Genomic DNA, 18,729 nt, shown 5'->3' with positions numbered 1-18,729 from the left:
GGTGGGGATGGTCTTAATGTCCCTGATCCACAAGGTCTGGGCATTCATTTCCAGCTGCTTTATAGTAAAGTGGGAGGCAAAATAACTCCATTTAGTCAAATTGGATTCTTATACAGATAGTCTATAGAAATTGTTCATGCCTTCATTGCCCCATTGAGCAATGAACTGGAATCTGCTGTTGTATCAAAATACAACCAGGTGGTAGGAACAAGACTCGGATGGACTGGGACAGAGCTGCTGCCAGAGGCTTGGAGTGCCCAGCTCCCATAGATTACAAGAAAAGGCTGGTTTACAGTGCACAGAAAATCATGTTACATGCCCCTGAACCACCTGCTATGTATGACTCTACAGTTTTCTCCCTCACCTTCTCCCACCATTGAAAGTTTGGAGACTTAAAGTGCTAGAGGTGTGCTGTGCTTAGTGTGTTGTACTCTGTTAGTCACTCATAGCTGAATGCATGGAATTGTTATTTTCTCTAGGGTAAGGTATTTCCAAAGCTTCGAAAACGAAACAGCAATAAATCAGTGGACCTGGAGGAGGTGCCAGCTGAGGACACGTCCACAGACTACGTGTTCAGAATTATCTATCCCGGACACAAACACGATAACAGTAAGTGCCTTTGTTCAGCTTTGTGTAAAAAACAAAACAAAACAAAAAAAACCCAACAACAACAACAACAACAAAAAAACCCCAAACATCTGATAAAACCTTGAAGTGATATCCTGGGAAGTACCTGGAGGTAACAGACAAGCCAGACTTTTTGTGGGGGGTGGAAGAGAAAAGCCCTATCACAGAATTTCTCTGAGGAGATAACTGTGATCAACAGGCGCAGCTTAGGTTTCCTTAATGCAGAGGGAATTGTTATCTTAGCAATGGAGTCGAGGTGGAGAATTTTATTTATATTTACTCTGTGTTTTGCAGAGGTAGTTTTCAAAATACTCCCCTGGGCTTGCAAACTAAACCCAAAAAGATTGCTTGACTAGCCAAGAGCAGTTTTGCTCCTGAAGTGAGGATATTTTTACTGGCCACACTGCTTGCTTATAATGTTGTTATTAGGATAAAAACCCCATAAACTCAACTCTAAAGTACTCCAATAACTCCCTGGGCTAAGTTTTCCTGTCTTAGAAGCAAGAACTTAACAATGAACAAATAAAGGCCCTTCCAAGGAAACTAAATGAATTCCCAAGCACCAAACCACCTCATGTCATCAGTGAAAACAAATTCCTTACATGCAAGAAGGCATTTGAGTTAGTTCCCAAACAGCACATTTGGTTTTATTCCCCTTGGCAAAGAAACAGGGATTTCCCCAGAAGATCAGACCCCAAAGGTTACAGGGGATTTGGAGTTACTGCTCCTGTTGGGACTTACTGCATCTGAAAGAGCAAGAATCCCCACTGTACCCTCCTTACCACAGGCACTGGACCACAGTGGTGGCCAGGCTGGGTTAGGGCTTCTGGGCTGGCACAGGTAAGTCCATGCACACACCAGCAAAGCATGTTCTGCCTTTGCCTGGATGGAGAGCACTGCAGAGTCCAGGGGCACCCTGGGCACAGACCAGTGGGTGCTGTGCCAGGCAGAGGGGCTGGTGCCTGCTGTGGGGTCCCGCATGTCTGCAGGACCAGGCACAGCTGGGGAGCCAAGGGCTGCTGTCCATAAGGGCAGGGTGAAGGACAGGAGCTAGTTGGAGCCAAGAATTCCTGCAGAGCTTTGCTGAAAAGCACACTCAGCTACTGCAGGCTCTGGGAGCTTTCTCCTTTGACACGTGACACGTGTGCTCTCACAGCCTGTGCACACTCAAAGGCTGCCCTGAGTTTGGTGGAGCTGCTTTTTTCTGTAAGAAACTCATTTTTCATACCTGTTCACAGGAGCTTGTACCCTTGAGAAGAGGGCAGGATTTAGGTCCTTTGTCTTTGCTGACCATGTCCTTTTGAGCTTTCCCACAGAATCGAGTTCTCTCTTCTTATGCTCCTCTTTCACTATTTTCTTTGAGCAGTAACTATTAACTACCACCACTTAGCTGCCAGCCGCTCTACCTCTGTTGACGATGATGAGGAGGAGGAAGATAAGCTACACGCAATGCTATCAATGATCTGCTCTCGGAACCTCACAGCTCCTAATAGGATGAAAGGTTTTTATCCTCCTCCCCCTGAGTCCCAGAGCTCTCTTGCGGCTCCTTCCACTGATGCATACAACAGTGTTGGCATTATTGCAGGGAGAAACATTTCACTTACACCGTGAGATCTGGAGATGGAGGTGATTTCAGAGAGGCTGGGAATGTGCTCACAGCTATGGGGAGTGGGAACAGCACTTTCCCTCTCCTTTGCCATGCGTGCTGCTGAACAGGCAAACCCCCTCTCTTTGCAGAGGCTTCCTGCCCCACTTTCAGAAAGGCTGGACACTAGAGCAGGTTCTCAGAAGAGAAGGAGGGCATGTAGCAGTCTCTGTGTTCTCCCTCCTACGAGCTGGCTGTGGGCAGAGTGGGGAGGGCAGCCTTGGGTTGGAGCACTGGGGCAGAACCAGTGCAGCCAGAGCAGTGACGTGCTGGGCACAGCCAGGAGTGATGCACCTGTGTGGGCAGGAGTGTGGTGGGGGACAGTGTCGGCCCAGGGCTGCTTTGGGTACACAGGGCCACTCTGGACACTTCTGAGAGGTAGCAGAGGTGTGCAGAGAAGGTTGTATGGAGGTGCAGTGCCTTTCTGGGGTCAGTGCTTTCATTCCACTTTGCATCCCTAGGCCAGATGGGCCTCAGAGGATCAGCTGTGAGACTCTCCACCACCCTCCACAAATCTGTCATCTAATTCTTTTCCTAAACAATTCATAACAGATTATTTAAATTGGTATTCTCAAGAATTGTGTGCATTTGGCATCCAGTAGTGTAGTTCTGGATTCTGAGAAGTCCTTGCTTTTTCTTACACCTTTAAATAGTGGAGCAATGATTTTGGTTCCAAGTGATGTTGGCCCTGGGCTGGTGGGACTGACTGCAGGAGATATTGATTGTCCTGCATCTCTGTACAGTGCTGAAGTTCAGGTTAGACAGGGCATGAACAGGTGTGCAAGGAGATCCTCCTAAATTCCTCTAGGCTGCCCACACCCTTACCCCAAGGGAGCAGCCCCTGGAAACTGATAAAACCCAGACCAAGTTAATAAAGAGTTCCTGGAAAGCATGGATGGAAAGAAGCTCTGAAAATAGTGTGTTCCCCCTGAAAAAAGATGCTCTTTCCGGAAGTTTCAGCGTGTCCTAACTGATCATGGCTGGATAGGGCAATCACAGGAAGGAAGAACATTTAACTCTGCCACATACACGTTTAGAGGCCAACTGGTCTAAAGCAGAAGAACACAATTCAGTCTTTAGTCAGATGATGGAAATTTTAAGTTATCCCACCAGAGTGGCTGTCAGGTGTCTGCTTTTGCTTATTTAATCTCAAAGGAGATGGCAGAGTTAGGGATGCATCTGCTGGACTAGCCTGTCTCGCCAGCAGCCCCGCTCCATAATGACAACACTGTTGTAGCAGGTTTGCCAGCCACTTGCTTTGACATTTTGCAACATGCTCGACTTTTGCATGTAGCTGAAGTTACAGATAACACCACTATAATTAAATAAAAGATGCTGTTCACTCTAATTCTTCACTAATTCAGGTACCTTTCATCTGAATCTTTAGGTTCTGTGGGGTTCTTTCCTTGTTTCTCTAAAAAACAGAATAAAAAATCAAAACTGAAAAGCCCACTTTTCCTGTCTGTAGAGGGGAGGCAAAAATGATCTAAAAATGTTTATCCAGTAGTTTTTATTTGAACCCAATAAGAAGCTGCAATAAATACTGGGTCATTCAGCTCCTTCCTGAAGAATTAAGGTGAAGAGCATTTTTGCATCACACTTTGTTTTGTGTAATGAAACACACATGACTGCTTCCGCATGAGCCTGTGCTTTTTCTGTTAACAAATGGTTTTACTCCACTCCTTCCTCACCTCTGCCCTCTTGCTAATAGACAATCCTAAAATGCTTTGTGCTACCTTGATTTAAAATGCATGAGATGGTTTGGAATTGCCACCCCTCCCCCCCCAACGTCTGTTTGAAAAGCACAGCCCAGGGGACTGGATTTTGCTTATAAATGTTAATTTAATGACATACTTTATGACATAAATCATGGTATTTGCCTTAATTTTAATCATGGGTGAGCTGAAAGGCCAGTTATTTATTATAAACCAAAAATCCCACGTGCTCAAATGGCAGTTGGAAAGGCTGAAGAACTGAAGCCAAGCTTTCTGGAGGGAACTGCTGATTTTTTGAGTTGCCTTCTTGAAGCTGGTTAAAAAGGCAAATAGGTGGAGCAGGGATAACTCAGGAACCTGCACTGTACTGTTGGATCCCATACTCCTGCAGAGTATCCTTTAATCAACTTGGTGTGGCCTTTAGCAAGACTGGAACTGTCTTTTTGTGCTGAATGTTTTATAGGATCTGGTTCTGAGGGGGAAAGAAGCATCTTCTGAAAGTAACTGACTTGGTTTGATTTCGTTCATGCTTCAACTTTCACTCTAGCTGGACCAGCAGTTCCATGGCTGATTCCAGGAACTGCAAAATGAAATTCTGAGGCCCGAATTAAATAGAAGGTCGGGCTAGATGATCTCTTCTGGCCTTAAATAACGTTTCCATAGCATTACACAAGAACCAGTTCAGTGGTTACTGCAGCACCCTTTTCTCTTTTCTCTTTTGAAACATGACCTGGGATGTGCATGGGCAAGAGAGGGGGAAAGGGTGAAGGGATTTGGCTTCCTAGAAAGGGCCCCTGCACAGCATGCAGCAGGTCCAGATGTGCCCAGAGCAGTGGTTCTGAGGATGCTGCTCTCCTGTGTCTGGAATCAAGGTTCAGAGCCTGCTGAGAAGTAAAGCATGAACCATCAGAATGCACAGAAGGAAGAGGAGGAAAGGGAAAAGGCTGATGTCCTGCTGTCTTCTGTGGTTTTTCTGCAGACCCCGGCGAGATGATAGAGATGCAAGGCTTTGGGGCAAACCTGCTCTCGTGGCAGCTGGAGCACTGCAGCCAGGGCTCCTCCTGTGTCTCCTGTTCCACAGGCAGCTCTCCCTATGACATTCCCAGCTGCTGCAACTGCATCCACGACCGGTGAGCAAGCTGTGCAGGAGCTTTCCCGGGGGACTGTGTGCATGCCACAGGTAAAAGCAGGAAGGTTTTAGTGGTTGCAGCACCAGAGGCAGAGTAACAATTTTCAAGTAGTTTCTAACATAAAAGGATGAACTTGGAAGCAATAAATTTAATTTATAGAACTAACCTGTTAATCTATTCTCTAGTCACATTTTGATAGAAAAAATGCATCTAGTTCTTTTGTCTAGTGTAACATACTTCAGCTCTGGAAGCATTATCTGTAACAAGTCATTAACAATTCAGTGAAGGACAACAGCTCACCTCGTTTGACGTGGACCTTTACAGTGTACCTGCAACACTGGCTGCATGTGCCAAGGGAATCTGTTTGGGGCCAAAACGTTGGTGGGGAAAATAAAGTGGAATTTATTATTATTGTGTCCTTTAACTAAATAAATCTTGGTGCAGAGAAAGAACTGCTATGTGTAGGACATAGGGATCAGCATGAAATTCCTGATGCTCTCTCTCCTCACAACCTGCCATTGTCCTGTTGATGCCTCTCCACAGAACTCCACTGAAGATGTTGTGTGAAAGCATGAAGAGGCAGATCATTTCCAGAGCCTTTTATGGATGTGAGTGAAGCCTCTTATATCCGGTGTGGTATCTTCATGCTTATCTAAACAACATGGGATGTTTGGTTTAGGAAGCTGTCTGACCCCAACTGTATTGCTGTGAGTCAGAAAACCTCCAGGCATTAGGGTGGACGTGACTCCAGTGTCACAGCTTCATAATGCCAGTATCTGGTGGGTTTTGCAGGTGGCAGTGGGCGATGTGTTGGGAAGACAGAATGTAGTTTGCCATGCCAGTGTAATAGGCTGGATTTTCCTAGTCTGTGTAAGATCTGTTTAATCTTTGGCTCTCTTGTAACTCCTCGTTGTGACACAGTGCCGTGCAAGGCCCGTTCACAGAGGATGTTGGTGGCAGGTGTAAATGGCACAGGGCTGGGCACTGCTCATGTATGAACGTTCCCCCCAGGGCTGGCCCACTGCCGGCACTTGTCGACGGTGCGCACACACCTCTCGGCCCTGGTGAACCACAACATCATCCCCCCGGACAGGCCCTGCAGCGCCGCCGGGGGCCTCACCAAGGAGGTCTGGAGCAAGTACCAGAAGGACAAGAAGGTCAGTAACATGATACCTTTATGCTCAGCCCCACACACGGCTGCCCTGGGCGTGGAAGCACTTGGAATGGGCCTCAAGAAATATTAAAGGTGTTTTCTGGTCTCCATGGGGCCACTGTCTTGTAAGAATGAGCTGATTCTTAAAATCTCTTCTCTCTTTTGCTTCTCTGATGATGGCAAAGATATTAATTAACTTCAAAGCAACTGATCTCCTGGTGACTCTAGTCTATTCCAAGTTAGATTATTTTCATGGGATATTTCACTGGATTTGAGCTAAGGCCCTAAAGGCTTGAATCAAGCTGCAAAATCTGTTAAGTGCCCTGCCTGTATTTCACTGTCTGCATACTCGGTGTGAAGTGTCTTTGAGTGTGCCTGAGGAAAATACAGATATATCGAACCCCTCTTTCTCCTGGCTGCTGTAGAACTACAAGGAACTGGAGTTACTGAGAAGAGTTTACTACGGTGGGGTACAGCATGAGATTCGGAAGGAAGTTTGGCCGTTCTTGCTGGGTCACTACAAATTCGGGATGGCCAAGAAAGAGATGGACCAGGTAAGCACAGCTTCCCAGGAAGAGGAACCACGTTTGCAGAGAGGAGGTTTGGTTTTCTGAATAACAAGGGTTGGTCTTTATTACTGTTAAATATTCCCAAGGGAAAAAGGCTACTGAAAACATATGTAACCCATGTTAGCAGAGGGACCGTGATACCATGTTGTTATGTCTGAAAGTCACTAGATGGGAGTTCATTCTTGAAGTCAGGGAACCTGCACTCGGCTCTGCCTGTGGCTCAGGGCACCTGTCCTGAGCAAGTTCACAAATCTGTCACTTAGAAAATGGGGAGACATTGACATCTGGATAGGAACTTGACTCATCTCTCTTTTATATGGTGTGTTAGCTGAGTTACTGCATCTCTATACGTGGACTTCTGCTGGAGCTGGGAACAGCCCAGATGGACCCTCTGGAGTTACTGTCCAGAGACCAAAAACACCCAGAAGAAGGTTTGGTTTATAAGTTCATTATGCTTTTGTTAGGCTTAAATGTGTGCCCCTGTACAACACACGGTGTGACTGCAGGTGAGACATTCTTCTTTTTAACATCTCCCATGCTGCTGCTAACACTGATCATGAATAAGTGCCCAGATTATGTCACAGCCTTATTCTGCCATCTGAAACCTGGCATGAAGTGTGTCGTCGCCATTAATGAAACCACAGTCTGCCCACCTCTCAGTTACACCATCTCCCTTTGCTAATCTGTTTCTAGCAGCAGCACCTTTTTCCTTTGCTGAGTGCTGTCATTTGTTGCACTTACTCCCTGAATGAGAGGAAGGGATGTTCTCCTCTGCAGAGCCACAGGACTGCAGCAGGACCCAGGCCTGTGGGGAAGGTCTGGACCGTGTGTTGGTAAGACCTTGCTTTTCCTTGACATCACCCAAGTGTTGGCTGAACTGGATAGAACAGTAATGAGGTTTGCCCTGGAATATAATTAACACATTAATCTGCTTTTCAGTTAGTGTTATTACCAGGGAGGTAGCACTCATGCAGTTAGCTTATCCTGTTCTGGATTAAATTGATAAGGAGTAGTTTATATCAAAACATTTGGCCTTTGCTAACTCCCAATTACTTTATATGCCAAGGGATAGTTTATATCCCTGTGAGTTCCTCCAGAGCAGAAGGGCAGCCTGACCTCGAGCCTAGCCATGGGCAAATCATCTGTCTTGCAAACAGGTGCCACTTTATAATCAGCTGGTTGCCCCGGCTCATGAGAACTGAAAAAAGGGCCCAGATGCTTAGTTTTTAGAGTGAGAGATGTGAAGCTATATCTCAAGGATGCTCCATTTCCAAAGGGCATGTGTACAGCTGGAACGTAGCAGATTTGACAAGAAGAGATAAATGGAGCCTGTTTGTACGATAGGAATTACAGTAAATTCATAAAGAGATGATGCAAGACAGAAAAGGTCTGATCTGCAGAATTCAGGCTGCTATAGAAGATTTTCCTCCCTGAATTTGTACCATACTAACACAGGGATGCTCCAGACTTATCTGGAATTCTAAGGAGCTACTCAACACCAGTAGTGAACAACATTAATAACTGACTCCTCAAAGGAATGGGCTTTGGAGACTTGAAGCTTACATTTAATGTAAGAGTCTGTTAAATGAATGACATGAAAACAGTCGTAACACCTGCATGTACAGGGAACGCATCGTGCCCTTAACTGAAGTCATCGCAGGTGATTTATCATCTTTGCCTTTTGATGGTATTTTTGCAGTTGTCCATCAGTATCTGGGGCGCTCCCAGAAGTTACTGTTCTCCAGCCCTCCACTAACTGTTGTGTTTATGATTTATGACTCGACAGCTACCTCAATTGACAAATAGCCTGCAGCTCTTAGCATGAACACTCAGGTAACAGCTCTGCCAGTGGAGTCCAGAGCCTGGAGCCAGCTCACAATTGTGGTTTCTCTTCAGCTCTTGACAAGTGACAGAGTAATAAAATTACTGCATGTCCCTTAATAGCTCTAGGGGAGTTTGTGTGTCTGTCTTTCAACAGAGAAAGCCACTGAAAGCAAAGATCTGTTTTATTGCTGTGGGACCAGCGCAGGTGGGTCTGGCCATGCACAGTGCAGGGATTCCAGAGTCTCTTCCAGCATCTGACTGTACAGGCTGGTGTCTATAAACCTGTGACCTGGAATTCATTGCAAGGGCTACATTAAAGTTGGAACAGAGAAAGGGCTGGAAGGGGGGATGATGCAGTTAGAGATAGCACTGAGTCCATCAGACTTGTGTGAGGTTTCATGTGAAAGCAGTGACATCTTCTGTCTTGTGTCACTGTCACAGTGCTGGCAGGGATACACGTTTATATGAATCTTTTCTGGTGCCTACAGAAGTAGTTTATGCCCTGTAGTTAACAGCCAAGCCCTGAGTGTGCCTCCACACGCCCCAGTCACGGGTTGTGCTGCAGAAGAGGGCCTGGGATCCCTGGGGCTTTCAGTCTGAGACATGGCACTTGCCTTAGACCTCTCCCTCCTGGCTTCCTCCTGGTGTCAATGCCTCCTCTCCAGGGGAGCAGCACCTCAGGACGTGTCTGTCTCTGCAGGTGGACGCAGACATCGCTCTGCGGTACCAGAAGGTGATGGCAGAGTGGAAGGCCTGTGAGGTCATCGTGAAGCAGCGAGAGAAGGAGTCGCATTCGGCCACGCTGGCCAAGTTCTCGTCAGGCAGCAGCATTGACAGCCACGTCCAGCGGCTCATCCACAGGGACTCCACGATCAGCAATGATGTAAGGACTCCCTTTCCACTCACCAAAGGGTGTGGGCAGCTCTGGGCATTCGCAGAGGGACAGCCTCAGGAAGCAGAGAGGGAGGTTAGCACAGCTCCATCAGCCTGGGGCTGCCTTAATCCTGTAGTGCCTCCAGGATAGAGTGGAGAGCAGGTTGGAATTTTGGGAATTCTGTAGTTGTTCTTAAGCAGGACCTGCCTAAGGGGCTTTTAGGTTCACCTTCTTAGAAAGATCCTGTCTTACAGAGAATTAGCTCCGCAGGTCCCTTCCTTGCAGGCCCCTTAGTCAAATCTAGCACAGAGCAAACGATGGCTACTGTTAAAGCGTGGTTTTGGTTTTGCATGTCCCAGGTGTTCATATCTGTAGATGAAACAGACTCAGTGGAGCGGGACCCCAAGGGCCAGGACGAGCCCCCATTCACGGCGGTGCCGCCCGACGCGCCGGCCCCCGCGGCCGTGGAGTTCGACTCCCCCGACTCGGGGCTCCCGTCCTCCAGGAACTACTCGGTGGCCTCGGGCATCCTGTCCAGCATTGACGACGGGCAGAGCGGCTCCTTTGAGGATGGGGCTGAAGAAGAGGGCGGCACTGAGGTGGGGAGGACTGACCCGGGCACACCTCGTGTGCAGAGAGCCAAGGCAGTGGTGCTGCAGTCTCAAGACTCTGTCTCAGAAGAGCAGCTGTGTTCCCAGGTGGATTATTTAATGGATGTGGCTTCTGTCTGCGCTGCATCCTACACAGTAAGTCACAACTGAAGTAGCAACATCTCTCTGCACAGAATTGCTTTTTTAGCAAAGACTTGTACTTTTTCAGAAAGGATTTAATGAGAGACAATGCCCAACTAGAACTACAGCTGGTGGGATGATAACTGAGGATTTCTGCATGCAAATCTTTTCATCTGGATTTTGAGCTAGATTGGAAATAAGACAGCAAGAAAAATTTCTCTTTTTTTAAGTGGGAGAGCAAGACAAACAAGTGGTACGTTTCTAGCAATTAAAATTTTCCAGGGGCTGGGGATGTGGACAACACACCGCTTGTAAGATTCCAGTGTCATTTAATTCAAGCTAAACCCCACATTTAATCAAACTGAACCACAACCTAAATCTATATTCAAGATGCCACCACCTCTATTACTGTTGCAGTCAACAGATTAGCAGCTCAGTCTTTGCCTCTGTCTGCTGAAGTTGTTTAGCTGGAAATAACCATCTGGAAGTAGGACAGGCTTTGGCACATTTTCCAGCGAAAACAAATGTGTTTTACTTGGCATTTTTGACAGTAATCCAGTATTTTGATGTCCTCATCTGCCCAGAGTGTAATTGTAGTGGTTTTGGTTGGTGATTCTCAGAGCAAATCTGCACCAAGTCCTGGGAATGCTCTAAACTCAGCAGATCTGACTAAAGCTTCTCTTTTCTAGATAGAGCTGTTGGACACTGTTGCCTTAAATTTGCACAGAATTGATAAAGATGTCCAGAGATGTGACCGGAATTACTGGTATTTTACTGCCGAGAACCTGGAGAAGCTCCGAAATGTCATGTGCAGGTAATGAACTTGTAAACCCCACCATTTTCACATTTACATCACAATCCATAAACTAATCTATAAACTATAATTATACGTAAATAACAGTCTGTAAAAATTCTCACTAATGAACTTAACTTGTAAGAGGAACAGGCAAGATGGCAGCTTAGAGCATGGGTCCCAGTCTGGAATGCAGGCTTGAGCAGATTCTCTCCGAGGCAGACCCTATTTTTTCAGAACTGTTTTCTTAATGTGCTACGAGGTTTGGGTTTCTCCTGATCAGGATAATACACCCATGCTCTGAGGGTGTGCTGTGAAGGTGACAGTGACTGTGCCCAGACACACAGAGTGCTAAGGGATGTGTTTAAGTAGACAGAAAGCCCAGCTCTACAAATCCAGCCAAAGTCAAAGCACTGTCTGACCACTGACAGCAGCTGGAAACAATAGAAAGTTATTTTTCCTTCTGGGAATACAAATTACTGTGAAGGTGGTTCAGCTACACACCCTTAAAGTAGGAAGTGTCATAGCTTAAGCAGTCAGAAAAGAGAGCAAAATTCCACTTAGTGGAAAAAAAACAACCACAAAAGCCCAGGTACGTTTAACAAATCTGGGCTTTTTCCATAGACTGTTGAGCTTTTGTCAGCTGATTTTTCCCAAACCACTGGGTTGGCCTCTCTATTGAGGCAGCCAAAATGGGGGCTGTGAGATACTCTGGGATGGGAGGTGTCAGAAAGTTCTCACATGTTCTGCAGCTCCTTAGGATTTGGTCTCAAGGAATCATCCTTCAACACAAGGATTTCTTGTTTCCACAGCTATGTCTGGGAACACCTAGAAGTTGGTTATGTCCAAGGCATGTGTGACCTCCTGGCTCCTTTGATGGTTATACTTGACAATGGTAGGAAGGCTTTTCCTTTGGGACATGCTGGTATCCCTAGTGAGCTCTTTCCTTAGAAATGCTGATTCAGAAGGAGTTTCTGCCTTAACCAGGGCTGTTTTCTCTGTGTTGTGTTTTCTCCACCTGTTGCTGTTGTTGAGATGGCTAACATTAGTATCTTGGGGCTGCCCTGTTCACTTACTGACTTCCAGATTAAATATTACTAAATTTAGTAAAATTTCAGTGTTCTGGCAGTTGCTGAAGCTGAAAAGTCAACTGCAGGCTGGGTTCTTTGAAACATAATGAGTAAAAATGATCCAGAGTCAGGTACCAACCCCTGTTTCATCTAAGTCCTGGGATTAGGGAAGAGCAAAGGGGAAGACCCTGTTTTTCCCAGGCCCCGCAGTTTGTTATTTTGGTTCAAGTCCCTCCAGCACTGAGTGTCTGTGTTGTCCCTGCAGATCAGCTGGCCTACAGCTGCTTCAGCCACCTGATGAAGAGGATGAGCCAGAACTTTCCCAATGGAGGTGCTATGGACACACACTTTGCCAACATGCGGTCCCTAATCCAGGTGAGTGGTTTGATTGTTTCTGAAAGAGGACGAGGCTGTGGCAGAGGCTCAGGACTCACCTGATGCTACGGTGAAGGACAGGAGCTGCAGTGACTGGGGTTCCATCTGGGACTTCAGAGCTGGGGAGAGGGAGAGTTGTGGTAAATGGATTTGCAGTTACAGCCAGAGAGCAGAAGTGGGAAGGGGGAGATGAAAGTTTGGCATTTGTTGAAAATCTGTTGCTGCTTGGACCTTTAAAGTCATGTTGAGCATCATCTGTGCACAGCAGTGACTCCTCACCTCAGCTCTGTCCAGGCAGCCAGCTCACTCAGGAAAGGGCTGTGCCTGTGCCAAGCAGCTGTTCTGACCACAGGATCAGGTCATGAGGAGCAGGGTAGGAGTTTTAACCAGACTCCAGCACCTCTGACCTTGGCTGCTTTCAGAGCAGATCCTGACAGCTGATGTTTTCCATTCTAGATTCTGGACTCGGAGCTTTTTGAATTGATGCACCAAAATGGAGATTACACTCACTTCTACTTCTGCTATCGCTGGTTTCTGCTTGACTTCAAAAGAGGTAATAATGTTCTGTGCTTGTAATTTAGAGTTGTGTAGAACTGTAACAGCTCTGGGTTTTGGTGTGTGTCTGTCAGGATGGTGAGTGACAGCTGGGATCACTGGGGAGTTTGCAGTCAGGAAAGCTAATGCAGCTCTGAGATGAAACAGCACTGGAATGGAGTCCAGGCTTAGAAAGGGGTGCTGAAAATTCCTGATGATGTGATTAAAGCCACGTTTCTGCCCAGTGCAAATGCCTGTTTGCTCAAGGTGATCCCAAGGTGATCCCACTGCTCTGTAAGCTTTGATACCTCCTGTCTCATCCTTGTGATGAAAAGGAGCAGCTCAGCAGTAGCTCAAGAGCTGTGGTGCTTTGAGTGAGGTGTTTTGTATCCTGTGAGAGCACCCTTGGATCTCAGGATCCCTGCACAAGCACAGTCCAGCCGTGTCAGTGCTGACAGCCCCGCTGCAATGCCTGGATACACCTTGGCATCTGCAGCCTGTCATGTGACCCTAGAGAGCTCCTGGGCCTGCTGTGCCACCCTCACAGCCTGTGCTTCAGGCACCTTTCTGGGCTTGGCTCTGCACCACCACACCTCCAGGCTCTGGGAGCTGTACTTATAACCCAGTTCTGTGCCTTACATGCACAAGTGACAGGAGTTGGCTGGAGGAGAGGGGGAGAGGAACAGGAGGAGTTGTCAGGCTCTGTTCTGTCTACCTAAGGCCTGTAGACATTGGTGAGAGAGGGGGCCATGGTCAGTGTGAATAATCAGATGCTCTTGTAATGTTTATTCCCATTCAGAATTGTTGTACGAGGATGTATTTACAGTGTGGGAAGTTATTTGGGCAGCAAAGCACATCTCTTCAGAACATTTTGTCCTTTTCATTGCCTTAGCACTTGTGGAAGTTTATCGAGAGATTATCCGTGATAACAACATGGACTTCACTGATATCATCAAGTTTTTTAATGGTAAGAGCCATTTTGATAAAAAATAACAGGCCTTTGCTCCCTGTCCCTTTCTCAGACTGCCGTGGTGCAGTTCTTGCTGTTGTGACAAGCCTCTGCTCATTTGAAGCTCGGAGTCTGTCACTCCTTTGTGTAAATGACAAGCCCAAGTGTTGAGTTGCAGAACCCCAGCACCAGTCCTGCCCTGATCGTGGTGAGTGCAGCTGTGCATTGCTCAGCTCCTGCTCCTCGGCTGCTGCGCCAGACACAGGGCACTGCGATTTGTGCAGTGAGAGAACTGACACTGGAGGGGTCACATCCATGCCAGGACCTGAACAAGGGATTCTCCCAACCTCCTGCAATGCTTTGTGGTTGTTTCTCATGATGCTAAATAATTAATGCTAATGCTACGTTAGTATCAGTGCCGGGGCAGGAAGGTTGTGCTGCTGACAGCTAAGAGTGTTTGTGTGCCTCTTGCAGAAATGGCTGAGCACCACGATGCTGCAGAGATTCTGAGGATAGCGAGAGACCTTGTCTACAAAGTGCAGACACTGATTGAAAACAAGTGACCGTGGACAGACTGTCCTGGGACCCTGCTGTGAGCCATCAGGTGGAGCATTCCTGGCACTGTAATTCCAAATGGTGTTTTAACTGCATCTTCCATGTAATGTAATAAATAGCGAGGAGATTTGTAACAGACTTTTAAAAGCAAACTTTCCCTTCACCAGATGAGGTTGGTGTTTGATAGACCTTGTTACACTCACTTTGTATTTCAAGACAAAATCTTTTTGCATTCTCTATTTCCCTCTAGAAGACATCTGTCTACATCTCTGTGATGTTAAGATGTGGGATTGGACATTCTGGAACATTTCTGTTTTGACTTACTGCACCTTTAAAGCCTGGATGCATGTCTTGTGCTCTGCCAGGAGCTTCCATGGAGGCAAGGCCAGATCCAGTGTCACAGGTGCTCCCTTGGGTCCTCGGAGGAGCACGGTCCCTGGACTCGCTGCCTTTGCCTTGAACGTGGAAGAGAATGTGTCTGAGCTCATGTTGCTAAAGCATTTCAGTTTGTATTAAAGTTGATAAGATTCCTAGCTGGGAGAATGGCCTTAAACTAAATAACACAGTTCATGGGAGCAGTGATGAGCTCATTAGCTAAAACACCAGTTTAGCCTTGACTGGCTCACTGCTCAGTCTTCATGGCCCACACAGACCTGCCTTCATTTTGCTTTGCAAACTGACCTTGCCACCATTCCCAGCTGACAGGACCTGCCTCCTGTGGTTCAGGTGAGCGGGTTCAGCCCACAGACAGGTCCCTGCTCGCGTTGGCAGCTCCTGCTCTGTGCTGTGCAGAGCCGTGGATTCAGCTCCCATGGTACAGAGCATTCTCCAGATCACTTACTACACACTCCCTCCTCCTCCTCCTCCTCCTCCTCCTCCTCCTCTTCCTCCCTGCTCTGTAGAGCTTTCTGGGAGGAATCTCTGTGGGATCCTGCAAACACGAACCAGGCGCTGGTGTCCATGAGCAGGATGAGCCCTTGCCAGGTGAAGCAGCTGGAGTTGCTGCAGGGGCTCTGATCCCGTGGCAGCTCCGTGCTGGGGTGTGGGGCTGTCCAGCTGTCCATGTGCCCCTGGAGGGTCTGTGCCCATCCCTCCTGCCAGGCCAGGCGCTGTCCCAGCCTCAGGAGCTGTCCCAGCCTCAGGCGCTGCCCCTCCTGCCCGGGGAGCGGGTCCTGCCCAGGGCTGGGGGGCCTCCTCTTCATCACACTGTGTACAATTCACCTGTGCTCTGCCTGCTGTCCCCAGGTGCATGTTGTTGCCAAGTGAAAGTGTATCTCAGTCAGCCAGGAGGGAGCAGGTTCTTGCTGCAGATTCCATGGATTTATGTGACCCTGCTCTTGGAACTTGGGACTTAGCTTAAGCATCTGAAGTATTCAGAAGTGTTCCCCCCTTTGCCATTAGAACCTTTAAAAAAACCCCAAAACCACAACTTTGAATCTGAATTTTTGTGTTTCTGCTTTTTTGTTGTTGTTGGGTTTTTTTTGTTTTTTTTTTTTTTAATCCTTCAGAGCAGCCAGTTACACAGCTGCATTTCCATGGAATAACTCTGTGTGCTCTTCATGGCATGGTTTGGGCTGGTCCCAGTCACACTGCCTGCCATGGGCAGGGACACCTTCTCCAGACCAGGTTGCTCAGTTTACATGACTTATATCTGCTCACAGGAGCTTTTAAAAAATCAGATTTCAGCAAGGAGAGGAGGTAGGGATTAAAATTACTGTTTGATGATTCAAATATTGATGGGAAGGATTTGCTCTAGTAACCCTGCTCTGGTTACCCAAGCTGGGGGCACGCTTGTGCTCTGAACCTGAATAATGAAAAGGTCAATAATGGTCAACAAAGGGAAAAAATGGATCCAAGTACTGAGCTCAGTAGCCAAGGCCTCCCTTAAACTGGCCTTGCACCGAGGGGAAGGTGAGAAACCCCCAGCCCAAGGCCCCTGTCACTGGTGTTGCAGACGCCTCCAGGGCTGAGCACGTTGTCAGGTTCTGTGCCAGGCACTGCTGAGGCTGCTGGGCAGGAACCCCCCAGGGCAGCACCACTGGCAGTTACAGAAGGGAGTTCCCCTGAGGGTCTGGGGTGTGTGGGGCCAGCTCTGAGCCCCCCTGAGTTCCAGCTGTGCCAACCACGACCCCAGCAATGCTTCAGGTGTGTCTGAAGGCTTCAGTTTGTTCACCTGAAAACTGAAATAAATTTTTTTAAGAGAAAACCTCCAACTCCCAGAGCCTGAGGAGTGATGGATGTACAGATAAAACTGCACTGTTTTCCTTTGGTACGTTGGGAATGTTCTGTACAGCTGTTTCACACAAACCCAATTGCGAACTTCACTGTATTTGTTACAACATTCTGTTTGATTGGATTTTATCAATGTTGTGTATTATTTATTTTTGTTGGGAGCAGACTATTCTCTTTATTGCTCAATTATTTATGTTTAAATGTAACATATGAATAAATACTTATCATCAAGGCATCGTTGTGGAGCTCTTTGGAAGCACTGCTCACCCCCAAGGTGATTTCAGCGACAGAACAGGGAGTCCTAAGAACAAGGCTGGGAAGAGAGGGAGATGTAATTAACATTTCTCTGGCGAGCTGCATGGGCTGTAGTGCTAAAGGCAGCAAGTAGGTCACCACCAAGTGGACTCCTGAGGTCCCTTAGATGACTTCAAGGGCAGCTTTAAGTGACACACAGCACTCACCAGCACCAGCCACGCCCAGGGGCAGAACCAGGCCTATTGCAAGTGTAATAAAGTTCCATCCTGCAATTTTAGGCCTGATGGGGCTGCAGCTGCATTGAATCCAGCTGGGCTTCCAGGAGAGAGCATCCTCCATCACTCCCAGTCTCCCTTCAAACCTCTTAAGCTCCTCCTCCTGTGTCTCTGCAGCAGGGACAGTCCCTTCCTCAGTCTCACCTGGCTCCTTTGCTGCTGCTGGCAGTTTTTGCAGCAATTTTTCTTTAGGCTGGATAGCTCTGCCTGGAGTTGGGTCCCTGGGGACTAAGGGAGTGTTTCCCCATTCCTGTATAAAAAAAGCCCCCCAAATGCGGGGTGGGTGCAGCCATCCCTCAGCCACTGCTCGTCACAGCCGCTAATCAGGTATTTATCCCTAGAAACGAGGATCAGCCCTTTATGAAATGCATCCAAAGACAAGTTGGCCTAAATCTTCCAGTGCCCTTTTGTCCTCTGCCTTCACCTGTCTGCTGGTGTGACTGGGGTGGGCAGGGGACACAGCACCACAGTGGGGGTTACCGCTGGCTCTTGTCTACAGAACGTTCTTCCTCCTTCTTATCCCCCACCATTCCTCCTTCTTATCCCCCACCATTCCCTTTGCAAAGTCTCAGTAGCTTTCAAAGCTGTTATTTAGACCCGTGGTGGTCCTACCCCCTCCCTGCCCCTCTGCCCCACAGCTGCCAAGTGCAGCTGAGCCCACCTGGGGGGGACCAACCCATCCCCACCTCCCCATCCCCCCTGACCTGCTGCCCCCCAGTGCCACTGGCAGGGTTAGACTTGCCCTGTTCTTGCTGACCAGGCACCACATCCATGTACTGGAGACAAGGCACTGGGAAAACCTGGGGCTCCAACTTCAGCATCTGCAGGAGAGAGCAGTTACAGTGAGGCAGCTCTGGCTGGGTTCTACAGCCCATCCCTGGCCCTGCAGATCCCCCATCCACTGTGGAGAACGGACACCCCCACCAGGGTCTGGCTGCCCAAGGGGAACAGGACAGTCCCACTGTGGTGGTGGGTGCCCAGCACGGTCCCGCAGGAGGGAGAGGGCCTCACCTGACAGCCACGGGCACGACGCTGCTCTGACGGCTCTGGAGGGACCCCATGGCAGGGCTGGGCCTGAGTCCTCCTGGCTCAGCAGGAGAAGGGCAGGAGTCTGGGCACAATTTCCCAAGTTTTTACAGATTCCAGAGGCTGCAAAGACTTTGCTTCCCCGCAAGGTGATCCAGACACACCCCCTGGAGCTGCAGCCCCTGGATCAGTGACACCCACCTGGAGTGGTCGCGATGGCTCCAGAGGGAGGGAACTCTTTGCTCTCGGAACTGGGAAATCACAAAATGTGCATCTGCATGCAAAGCACAGGGAGGCAAATGCAGAATCCTGTTTCGGATTTCAGTGCATGTTTATTTTAGTTTTATATTTATTTCAGGCAAGTGCTTATTACATGGATATCATTCATGTTGGATAC

General features: G+C 48.0%; 1 protein-coding gene across 5 annotated transcripts in view; it reads left to right on the top strand.

Moving 5' to 3' along the window:
• Positions 1–15,585, top strand: part of SGSM2 (small G protein signaling modulator 2) — a 38,294-nt gene extending 22,709 nt beyond the window's left edge. Inside the window, exons 11-24 of one of the 5 annotated variants that reach the window (XM_027883853.1) lie at positions 480–609; positions 1,994–2,128; positions 4,967–5,117; positions 5,661–5,725; positions 6,129–6,274; positions 6,696–6,824; positions 9,364–9,546; positions 9,897–10,283; positions 10,958–11,082; positions 11,874–11,956; positions 12,397–12,506; positions 12,963–13,059; positions 13,933–14,007; positions 14,464–15,585. In XM_027883853.1, the coding sequence (XP_027739654.1) occupies positions 480–609; positions 1,994–2,128; positions 4,967–5,117; positions 5,661–5,725; positions 6,129–6,274; positions 6,696–6,824; positions 9,364–9,546; positions 9,897–10,283; positions 10,958–11,082; positions 11,874–11,956; positions 12,397–12,506; positions 12,963–13,059; positions 13,933–14,007; positions 14,464–14,552 (1,905 nt within the window). In that variant the 3' untranslated portion in view covers positions 14,553–15,585. Of the gene's footprint in view, positions 1–479; positions 610–1,993; positions 2,129–4,966; positions 5,118–5,660; positions 5,726–6,128; positions 6,275–6,695; positions 6,825–9,363; positions 9,547–9,896; positions 10,284–10,957; positions 11,083–11,873; positions 11,957–12,396; positions 12,507–12,962; positions 13,060–13,839; positions 14,008–14,463 lie in introns of all 5 variants that reach the window. The other 4 variants (XM_027883851.1, XM_027883852.1, XM_027883854.1 and 1 more) reach the window with 4 other exon arrangements.
• The last annotated feature ends 3,144 nt before the right edge of the window (positions 15,586–18,729 follow it).

This window comes from Empidonax traillii, unplaced genomic scaffold (assembly GCF_003031625.1).
Source record: "Empidonax traillii isolate 1590-97213 ecotype Southwest subspecies unplaced genomic scaffold, ASM303162v1 scaffold135:size1941959, whole genome shotgun sequence".
In the NCBI taxonomy this organism is placed as follows: domain Eukaryota; kingdom Metazoa; phylum Chordata; class Aves; order Passeriformes; family Tyrannidae; genus Empidonax; species Empidonax traillii.
This window is presented reverse-complemented; position numbering and strand designations above follow the sequence as displayed.